This window comes from Gymnodraco acuticeps, unplaced genomic scaffold (genome assembly GCF_902827175.1).
Source record: "Gymnodraco acuticeps unplaced genomic scaffold, fGymAcu1.1, whole genome shotgun sequence".
NCBI lineage: Eukaryota > Metazoa > Chordata > Actinopteri > Perciformes > Bathydraconidae > Gymnodraco > Gymnodraco acuticeps.
In genome coordinates, this window is record NW_022991375.1 from 4221985 (window position 1) to 4233331 (window position 11347).

Here is an 11347-nt window from a genome sequence, read left to right on the forward strand (position 1 = left end):
ATAGTACATACAATATGCGTCCTCTGATGGAGGGGCCTAATTTTGTCGCATATCAGGTTTTGATCACCTTTCACGTATTGCCATACACACTGACCCGCAGGTGCTTTCTACGCATGCGCGTTTAAAAACTCTTTAAATACCCCAAGTCATCTGCCATAATAAACATTCCGCTGTCAGCCAAACACACGGCTGTGCTGAAGTAGTCACTGCCACATACAGGCCGTTGGAGACAGCATATTTAACTTGTGATGACATTATTTATTTGCCACCATCGAGAACCTGCCTGAGTAATAACGAATTTGACCCGCAGTCGTTAAGGCTGTGCAGGGTGAAGTCGGGGGAGACGGACAGGAACAAAAAAACAAAGATGGCTGTGTAACCAGAGAGACGAGTCCCAGCAGAACTGTCTCTACCCGCGGCTTTAATCATCGACAGGTCCAGTGGGTCCTCTGCGGACAATCAGTCGGTACCGGAGCAGGGAGGGTAGATGAGGAACCGAGCTGGGCCACCGGTGTACATCGTTGTAATCTGCTGTCAGGGCGAATAACGGCGTCGAGAGCAACAACAGCTGAGAGCCGAGCAGAGTTGTTTTTGTTCTGCAGAGGGAGAGGACTGCTGTGTTTTTGTCAACGTAGCTAGCCGCATAGTCTGCTAGTCTCACTGTAAGTCAACACAACTAGTCTAATTAAGTTGTTATTATGCACATGATCTCGTTATAACACATTGGTATGTTACATTTTAAGTGGCGGGTGGCATTGATAATAATAATAAGTTAGTTTGCATTCCTCTCTGACAGCCTGCTGCCGGAGCGTTAGCCTAGCCGACGTTAGCTAGCTGTCAGCTGACCGTTAGCCTGACAGGTTGTACGCTAGCACTGAGCTAACCTGCTAATATTTCAGGCTCAGCGGCAGGTACACCTCGGAAATATCTAGACAGCCGTCGTCATGTCTTCACTGGAAGAGAGAGATGGTGTGGCCGCCCCTGGCTCCTCCTCGGCCGGCATGGGGGTCGGGGCCGTGGGGGCAGCGGTTGAGGCTGTCGCCGGGATCGCAGCCATGCAGGAGGAGGTCGGGATCCGGAGAGAAGGGCCCGAGCCTGACCCAGACGAGCCACCCAAGAAGAGGGTGAGAGTGCCCGATGGAGAGTCAGGAAAGCTGGAGGAGAGGCTGTACTCAGTGCTGTGCTGCACCGTGTGCATAGACTTGCCCAAGGCGTCTGTATATCAGGTAAACACGGTGTCAATCACAAACCTACGGTCCCTCACAATAATCCTAAAAAAAACACTGTCAAACAGCAAACAAGCTGGTCCTCATACTAGAGACACCCCAAAGTGTGCCAACTGCTGATCCCCAACCTGTTGAATGTGTTGGCCAGCTCCGTTTGGACTGATACTAGATACAACACAGGCCCCAGTTCTGCAAGCTGAGCCATGAGACACACCCAGGCCCAGGGCCAGCTGTATGACATTATACTGTGAATTATCCCCGAATAACCCTCAGCAAAGCCACATCCCCAACCCCCACATAAAACTCAAACATCCAGCACTTAACCAAAACTTTAATTTTATTCAACCTTTGCCCTTTGACCGACCCAAACATTCTCCATGACCTCAAAGTGCTCTCTTCAATGTCAAGTGAACACAATGGTAATAAATAATTGTTTAGTTAGTCCTAAACATTTACGTGGCATTCACACGTTAAAACAGTCATTTACCATTTATTAACAATACTGTGTTAACAAAAGATAACATTCTCTCCTTACACAATATTCTGCTCTTAAAATGCGTTGATTAAGAGAAGCACAACAAGTAGTCCACATATCTTACATATCCCTATTTTTTTTCACATAGAAAAGTATACAACTCCAGTTATATCCGCTCTACAGAAATACTTCTGTTCCTTCTGCTTTTCTGCTACTCAAATGATTTTAGCGGCTTTAAACAATCCTGTTTTATGACTTTTATTAAGAAAGACTAGCATTAACTGAACAAATTATGCGTTTTGATTGAAATATAAATAAAATTTCCAAGATTAGTATCCCGTTTCTTCTAAAATACTTAACCAAAATATAATATTCAAGATGTCCCAATTAATACTGTTTAATGAATCCTAGTCGTAAAAAATATATAGGTTTACATTTAAGTAACAAGAGAAAGTTTAGATTGCACTACTATAAACATTTTCCCTCAGTCTCTTCCCACTTAGGATCCAGATTAATGAATATAATAATTGTTTTTAACACTTTTTTTGATTGATTGTGCCCTCGTCTTTTTTCCCCACCACAGTGTTCCAATGGACACCTGATGTGTGCAGGCTGTTTCATCCACCTTCTGGCCGATTCTCGTCTCAAGGAGGAACAGGCCACGTGTCCCAACTGCAGGTACTTCGAGCGGGATGGGAGGAAGCCGGATAACTCATTTTCAAACCACATACAATATGTACAAATCCCAGAAGTGTGTCACAATGAGAAAAAAAAGTGTACCTTCAATTTTAAGAAAATGTCTAAACTATTGCATGAATGGTGCCAATATCTGCCCTGATGCAGGTGGAAAGTTCTTTTTAAATATTTACTCAATCTAGATTTCATCAAAAAAAAAGAGTCAAGACAGCAAACACAGCTCAAAAGTGCCTAGACTTTCTGGCTGACAATATCTGCTAGCATGAGGTTTGTATTAAGTGGAGGAAGGATCAAAATGCCCTGTTTTTACAGTGACCTACCGGTATCAGGTAGGGGCCAAAGCAGGCCAGGGACAGTTGAGGCGATATTTAGGCGACAAAGTTGAACTCTACTCAAAGCCCCTTTGCTCTCATGGAATGGAATTGAACTGGGAAAGGGGAGCACAGGTGTGAGTGTGCCTTTAAGCCCTAAAGAAAGGGCGTTGTCACACCCTGATTGGCCAGGAGGGGAAATACATCAAGCTGCTGTCAATTCTTAATCAAGAGCTTGTCCCCACACCCTGTGCAACAGGTGTTCTGAATTACCCTCCAATCAACTCAGGGGGACGTGACATTCAGCTTAAAACGAGTTGGGGGGGTGGGGGAGAAGGGAAATGAGAAGTACTATAGAATAAGGGACTGTTAAATAATTAAATTAATGATACTAGATCATTTTGTATGGTTTTAAATATTACATTTTGGTTATAAACATTCTCATATGTTCCCATACTGCTGTTTGAAAACAGTTATACTGTGCACAGACACCAAGTAGAGAATAACTCATTTTCTGGCCAAATAATGTGGACAATATATATCATTTTATCCAATTAAATACATGATGCAAAAACCTGATTTGTTTGTCTCGAAGTTCTCAGTCAGAGTATGTGATGCTAGCTGATACCAACTGGAGTTGAAAAAACCCCATATTTAATTGAGCTAATGCAAGGTAAGAATGATGTCAATCAATCAATCAATCAATCAATCAATCAATCAATCAATGTTTATTTATATAGCCCAATATCACAAATGTTACATTTGTCTCAGTGGTCTTCACAGTGTGTGCAGAATATCAGTATGACAAACAGCAGAACAACATTATTACAGTAATGACTGTAAGATGCCTTCAAAAGCTAGTTAAATTCATTAAGTTCTCAGAATCAAAATGCATTGCATACTCTCACATTCATCACTACTGCATGGTCACAGGAAGAGATAACTTGTTTTGGTTTTGCACGTTGACAGTAATTTCACACATCTGCAGTATGATGAAATAACCACCAACTGTTGCCAAAGCATAACGTAACTAGCAATTCGTCACTGTGCATTGTTCAAGAACTTGTAGAAACATTCTTTACATACCACACATGTTATACTGCACTGAGGGGTGACATGTGGCTTCCTGTGTGTGTGTGTAGGTGTGAGATCAGCAAGAACCTGTGCTGCAGGAACCTGGCCGTGGAGAAGGCTGTCAGCGAGCTGCCGACAGAGTGCGCCTACTGCACAAAACAGTTCCCCCGCTCCAGCCTAGAGAGACACCAGAAAGAGGATTGCCAAGACAGGTATACAGCACACACAAACTCACACACACACTCTCACCTTTTCCCCACACAGGCTCTAATAGATCTTGGAGAAGTTGTGGTTCGCTAATTGGTAACTATGCCCACATATTTTGGACATGCCCTAAATTAGAAACATTTTGGGAAGAGATGTCAAGATCCTTAAGGAAAGGTTTGGCCAAAATCTCAAAAATAGCTCCAAAGATGGCACTGGGGGGGTGATACTGAGAGACATTGAAGGAAGAGTTATCGAGCTTGAATGAATATTTCAAGCTGGAAGGTATTTTAAAAAAATAAGATGCTGAAAGTTAAAGAAAATGGAAACATTAAAATAAAAGCTGAGTGCATACCACCACACAAAATTGCCAGTAGTATCTTTGTGTGTGTGTGCCTGTCTGTGTGCCCGTGTGTGTGTGTATGTGTGTGTCTGTGTGTGTGTGTGTGTGTGTGTGTGTGTGTGTGTGTCTGTGTGTGTCTGTGTCTGTGTGACTGTGTGTGTGTGTGTGTGTGTGTGTGTGTGTGTGTGTGTGTGTGTGTGTGTGTGTGTGTGTGTGTGTGTGTGTGTGTGTGTGTGTGGTGTGTGTGTGTTTGTGTTTGTGTGTGTGTGTGTGTGTGTGTGTGTGTGTGGTATCACATAGAGTTAATTTGGGGAAGATGGCGGAGCATGTGACCAGCTGCTAACTCTGAGGAAGGAAAGCAGCTGATGGGATCCACTGCTTGTGTGTTTGCTTATGAGTGTGTGTTTGTGTGACGTTCAGGCTGGTTGAGCTATAATGCATGAAATCCTATGGGCTTGTTGCTATAGCAACAGGTGACCCTGCTCAGGACAGCTGTGCCCGTGCTAATGTTGCCATGACAACATCCAAGGTAGTCACCAGGTTTCTGGTTGGGTCAGACGGAAAAATGTGGGGCGAGGATCCGACTGCGTCTTTAATACAGATGACGCTGTTCTCCTTTATTAATGCCACTGTTACTTTTCATTTAGGGATGCTTTTCATTCAACCTTTAGTTACACTCAGACGATCATTTATTTAATAACAAAAAGAAGGAAAGTGTAATGAAAATAAAATAAAAAGGTATTACAAAGCAGCCAATAGCATTCTCAAATAATAAAATACATTACAATTTCCAAACAAGGAAAATTATGTGTAAAATAAATAAGATGTCAAATAAATTACATTTTTACTTTATTTGTTTGTTTATTAGACAGGGACAGTGCACAATAATACATCTTCCTACTGCGTTAGCCATTGTTGTATCTGTAGTCCCTGCACAGATGTTATAAAGTCACAGTGAAAACTCATTTCTAAATCAGTAATTGTCATGTAGTGATAAAAGATATTTTTAAGTTATTTGAGTCCAAACTACTAAACCTCTTAAAGCTACTTGGTTATATGTATGAGACAAAAGTTGCAGGTAACAGGAAGTGAGTTACGTAAGTGTGGTTTTAGTTCACTTCAGAGGCTAACCATTACCGTACACATTATTATTACCTCACTTTTAGACTGAGTACGTAACAGGTATTCATTAAGAATGAAAGGAGGTAATTGAATTGTATTATTTGTCCAGTACAATTAGCTTCGGTTCAACACCTAAGTTAATAGCCTCCTTTCGGTATTATTAAACCTTCCACTCACTGCGGGGTAAGGACATGTATTTGTCAAAAAGCTCCTCTGTAAATATCTTTCTAATATTTAATATTGTACAAAGTTTGTCTTTTAACTCACCATTATTATTCCCCAGGGTGACGCAGTGTAAGTACAAGAGGATCGGCTGCCCCTGGAAGGGTCCGTTCCAAGAGCTGCCGGCCCACGAGAGCGAGTGCTCCCACCCCACCAAGACTGGGACGGAGCTGATGGGCATTCTGGGAGATATGGACCAGAGTCACCGCAGAGACATGCAGCTCTACAACAGCATCTTCGGCCTGCTCTGCTACGAGAAGATCGGCTTTACAGGTACTTTCAAGAATTAAAAGGGAAATTATGATAGTGTGGGGGAAAATCTTAATGGTCACCTATCCACTTTTTCATGTCTTTTATACATCAGCATGTGTCCCCTCTGTGTAAAGAGATTCTGAAAGTTTCAGGAAAAAAGATTCGCTCACTTTTTGTCCTGATCCATTTATATAGAAACCTGTCTGAAAATGAGCTGATCAGAGTTTGGCCACTTTATGATGTCATAACGATTGTTTTGGCTTGTGTAAGCATTAGCCAATCACCAACCAAGGTACCCACCCCCCCCCCCCCCCCCCCCCACCTTATCACCTGAATCTCCTCCTAGAGCACCATTGAGTTCTTTTTAACCAAATATCTCTCAGAGGGGCGTGGGGAGTGGCTCCTTATTTTCATCTAAAGTAAAAGACAGAGAATCAGCACTTTTAAAACAGGGCTGAAACAGAGGGGGTTATGGGATGCTACCATGAACCTTTAAAGGGCAACTTTTTAATGCACATTTTTGTATGTTTTTGTATTGACCAATAGGCGCTTTCACACTGGAGTACTTTTCCCAGGAATAGTTCCGATGGTTCCTGGGATTTTGCGTTCACACCAAAAAGATCTGGAACTAGAACTTTTTTTTGCGAACCTTTTCACCCCTTTTTAGTCCCTGCTAGAGAGCAGGGTCTTTCCTGGGGAGAAAAAGGGTCCAATTTCTGATTGGCTGGGCGAATTGCAAACCACGCCCCGTAACATTCAGAAAAATGTTTGTGAAGCCGCCATTTTATTTACTCGCATTAGCATTATCAGCATTAGCCCAGCGCACAAACGCAGAGAGACTAACTTATGGCAACACAAAATAAAACATGGGAGCGGTGGAGATGAGGAAGTGTCGGCGTTCTGGCGATTTACTCGGAAGTCTTCAGTAGAAGCAGCTGGGAGTCCCAGCAGCTTCTACTGAAGCCAGTCCCCAACTCCGGGGACTTCGGGTGGCAGTATACACTGTGAAGTTGTTTGCGGCCTGCCAGTAAACCCAAAGCAGAAGAAGAAGTGACGTCAGCGGCTTCATTTGCCTAATCCTCCCTCAGGGACTTATTCCGGTGTGAACGCGATTTACTAGATAGTTCCAGGAAATAAAAGTTCCGGGAACTATTCCTGGGAAAAGTACTTGGTGTGAAAGCGCCTAATGAGGGCAGAACAATATAAATTGGTCGAGTATTGAGCTAGATCACTGCATGCGCACAAAGGACTGCAATGTTATCCTTAAATCCACTACAGTTATGTTGGGGTTGAATGTGGTTCAGGTTGGAAAATACAGAAGTTACCCTTTAAGAACATCCTTTCCTCACATTAGATAAACTGGTTGCTCTGCTCCATCCAGAGGTGCAGTTCAGGCCGTACCGCACGGACGACTTCATCACCCGCCTGTACTACGAGACGCCGCGCTTCACCGTGCTCAACCAGACGTGGGTGCTGAAAGCCCGTGTTAACGACTCAGAGCGCAACCCCAACCTGTCGTGCAAACGCACCCTCTCCTTCCAGCTGATCCTCAAAAGCAAGGTACGCACACTAACGTCTGCCCGTGTTTAAAGTTCGTTAGCGTACTTATTTTCAGAGCGAGGTGTTAAGAACATGACCGAGAAGTGTTACAGAAGTGAGAAGCACTTTTTTTGCTGCCATCTAAGTTGCTATTTTCTGATTATAATTGAATATGAATAGCATTTGAATTGAGCACATCTGCTTTGGTTTAATTGGGTAAAAGACTATAGTTATATCTTCCTGCTCTAACAACTGAGTGTGATTTTTGTTATCGTTCTCTCATTCATGTCCATTTAATTTGTAAAGCCCCAAATCAAAAATTAGGTTACAACCCTTATGTTTCACCCTCAATTTAAATTAAGCAACCCTTTAATTTGAGATAAGGAAATTAAGTGCCTTTAGTCCTGGACAGTAGCATCTGTAATGACTCAAATAAATTCTGAGAGGAGTTTGTGTCGAGTTTAACAGCTGACAATTTAGTTGTAATAACACATATAGACCACTGCACTGAGCTTTTAGAAAAAAAGTCCCCTTTGAGTGGAAATACTTCTCTAAATGAATACAATTGAGTGAATGTATTGTGTATTCGATATACCAATACCATATATAGGGTCAAATGGAATCAAATAATGAAGTGAGGACATTTTGGACGGACGTAAATGATGTATATGTGCCAGAAATATTAGTTTTTATTTAAGATTTACAGGATTCTTATCAAAAGTATTTATATATTTAAAAAGAAAATGGGTGCATAGCTAGGCAGCAAATGTTGTGGCTGATACAATAACACAAGTGTGTGTGTGTGTGTGTGTGTGTGTGTGTGTGTGTGTGTGTGTGTGTGTGTGTGTGTGTGTGTGTGTGTGTGTGTGTGTGTGTGTGTGTGTGTGTGTGTGTGTGTGTGTGTGTGTGTGTGTGTGTGTGTGTGTGTGTGTGTGTGTGGTGTGGTGTGTGTGTGTGTGTGTGTGTGTGTGTGTGTGTGTGTGTGTAGGTGAACTCTGCCCTGGAGTGCTCCTTCCTGCTGCTCAAGGGTCCGTACGACGACGTGCGGATCAAGCCGGTCATCCACCACCACTCCTTCTGCAACGACGCCAACGAGACCGAGTACGTCCCGCTGCCCATCTCCGACTCGGTGGAGTGCAACAAACTGCTGGCCGCCAAAAACATCAACCTGCGCCTGTTCATCTTCCAAGTCCAAAAATAAAGAGTGAAGCAGCAGGAGGAGGAAGAGGAGGAGGGGGAAGAGGAGGGAGATGAAGATGAAGAGGACGAAAAAGAAGAAGAAGGGTGAAGGAGGGCAAGGGGCTGATGAAGATTAAAGAGACACCACTGAACCACTGATACCTCTTAACACTTACACACACTCTCACACACATTCACACAGGGTACACACACACACACACACACACACACACACACACACACACACACACACACACACACACACACACACACACACACACCACTAATTACACTTACCTCCTTTTACAAGATAGTGAGACCCCTTGCGCGAGGGGCAGCTGTGAGTTGCTGTGGAGACGGGTGGGCATTGTTATGGGATGGAGGGGTGAAACCCACAAAAGGCCCAGGCGGGGGTGATGGGGTGAGGGAGGCGGCTCTGGTGTGTACCTGTGGGGGTCTCTGAGGTCAGGTGATGTTTGACCTTTCACCCCTGACACCTGCAGCCAAAGGTAGCACACACACCAAACAAAGTGTGGTGTATTTGTTGCGCGTGTGCATGTGTGTGTGTGGAAGTGTGTGTGTGTGTGTGTGAGGGAGAGAAAGGGGAGAAAGAGAGTAAAGTGACGGACCCTTGAGTGTGGCCCCAAACTCTCTGATTGATGTTGAAATGTCCCAAAGACGTGATAATGTGAAAATAGAGCGACTGACTCTACGGAGCAGTTCTTTGGACATGTGAATGAGTGTGTGAGTGTGTCTGTAAGTGTGTGTTTTCCATTCCCTCCTACACTTAATGCCTGAGTCTTTTCAACAATGTCTTTTTGTTTTGAAAAAAGGGTGTCCATTTTGCGTCGCAAGCTTTGCCAGAACAGGAGAAAGACTTCGTTCCCCCCGATGAGACCCTTTCCCCTTCAAACACAGGAGAGACAGCTGAGTTCATGTTTTAGTTCTTCGACTTCTTTCTCCATCTGTGGTTATATATATATATAACCTCCAACACTAATATCCCTTTTTATTTCTCTTAACCTTAAATATTTAAATACCTGTGAACTTTTTATTTTGGGTTTTAGCGCGTGACTGACTGCCTTTGTGTGTGTGTGTGCGCGTGTGTGCGTGTGTGCGTGCGTGTGTGTGTGTGTGTGTGTGTGTGTGTGTGTGCGTGCGTGTGTGTGTGTGTGTGTGTGTGTGTGTGCGTGCGTAAACGGATCACAACTGTTGTTCTTGTGAAATTGTCCCGATATGAAATCAATGCCTGAGGACAGGACTGAGTTACAAACAGACTTCAGGTCCGATGTGTGTCAGCTGCTTTTTGGTAATATGATTAACAGCAAATGTATTTGGATCCTGTGTAACTACTTTATCATTTTATTTTATATCATACTTTTATTTAACAGTTTATTTAGTTCCAATATGATCTTGATTTAAAGAAGGTAGTTAGAGATATATTTATAGATCAACCAGGGTGATATATTAGCCATTTGTATTGCAGTTATATTGGTATTAGCGTATATGTTGGACAATTTGAAAAATGAAATTCAAAAGCTAGTTTGAGGTAATTTAGAAACAATCATCTATCTATAGTTTTAACACCAGCAAGTACATCTATTTATTTTATAAATGGCCGTAAGAAGATTAAATGGTTATGTTATGTTTTAATCAAGAAAAAAATGCTGTTTCCTACATCAGTAAAATCTCCACCAATTTTTCCAATCACTTTGTCATTTCCTGTCGGAAGCGGAGAAAGACTGATTTTATTTTAGTGTATGAGCGTTGATCATCTTCAAGGTGTCAGTAGAAAAACAACACCATCTTCAGTCAAATGTGTGATTATCATGTTTTAGCAGTTTTCCTCCATCAAAATACTACAAAGTAACTGATACACAGAGAACCAGAGACAGGTTCTTTTCCAGAATGAGACCGGTTGGACTTTTAGTGTCTTTGAGCAAATATAAAAGGAAGATGCCCTCGATAGTGTGAGATCGATGTGTGCACTGTGTGTGACGGATGAACTCTGAGGAGTCAGAAACCAGACTGGGAGCTTCTTCATCTGCTCCGAGCTTCACGGGGAGATTTCTCTGGAAGATCAGACTCAGAGTGGTGATGGATGATGTGTGTGTGTGTCGGGGGACGGGGGCGACGGGGGGGTTTTACCTTACCACAGTGACATATTAGTGTTAGACTTACTTGAACGAGAACGAGAAGATGATTCTTAAGTAGACTGTAAAGCAGATAGATCTCTCTCCTCTCTACTTCCTGTATTTCTGTGTTTTAATGCTTCGTCTCTATGCCAGTGGACTCACTCATCTCACTATGGCTGTACATGTGCCTTTTATTAAAGATCATGGAACCTGCACGGCTGATTTCTTTTTGTGTGTTTGAATGTAGGAAGGACAGAAATAGAGCTGGCTTTCTGAAAACCGTTGTATACATATTGCATTCAGTACCGCAGTAATGAAATCTAAATTCAATTTTAAAGCCGTGTGCGGATGATGGATATGTTTCATTGAATTTGTTGGGGGGGGGGATATGAATAATTTTCTCAGCAAAATGAATTACCCAGCAGCATCTGAACAATAACACACATTGGCTGATCTGTTATTGCTTGTAGGATCATTTTTGCAGGAGAAGCTGGAAGAGTTAAAACAGAGCATTGTATAATGTGATTATTCAGTATGTGTGTGGAGAGTAATTTAGTTGGGTATTGATC

At 42.7% G+C, this 11347-nt stretch overlaps 2 protein-coding genes across 4 annotated transcripts in view; one reads left to right on the plus strand and one right to left on the minus strand.

Annotated features, from left to right (window-relative positions):
- Positions 1-11347, minus strand: part of si:ch211-193k19.2 (uncharacterized protein LOC100034574 homolog) — a 1126861-nt gene that overhangs the window by 949341 nt on the left and 166173 nt on the right. The gene's annotated exons all lie outside the window — the stretch shown is intronic.
- cyhr1 (cysteine/histidine-rich 1) lies at positions 163-10993 on the plus strand. 3 transcript variants are annotated; one of them, XM_034241006.1, is made up of 7 exons: positions 163-662; positions 797-1226; positions 2285-2379; positions 3851-3994; positions 5735-5946; positions 7280-7485; positions 8453-10993. In XM_034241006.1, exons 2-7 carry the CDS (start codon positions 945-947, stop codon positions 8663-8665), a joined length of 1152 nt encoding a protein of 383 aa, XP_034096897.1. In that variant the 5' UTR covers positions 163-662; positions 797-944; the 3' UTR covers positions 8666-10993. The 3 variants fall into 3 exon arrangements, with proteins under 3 accessions (XP_034096897.1, XP_034096896.1, XP_034096898.1); XM_034241005.1 differs by having other exon boundaries at positions 900-1226; XM_034241007.1 differs by having other exon boundaries at positions 164-1226; positions 7307-7485.

Coding starts and splice junctions, on each gene's coding strand:
- cyhr1 (XM_034241006.1), top strand. CDS start 945: ATGTCTTCACTGGAAGAGAGAGATGGTGTGGCCGCCCCTGGCTCCTCC. Junction 2,380..3,850: donor GCCACGTGTCCCAACTGCAG/GTACTTCGAGCG, acceptor GTGTGTGTGTAG/GTGTGAGATCAGCAAGAACC. Junction 3,995..5,734: donor AAAGAGGATTGCCAAGACAG/GTATACAGCACA, acceptor ATTATTCCCCAG/GGTGACGCAGTGTAAGTACA.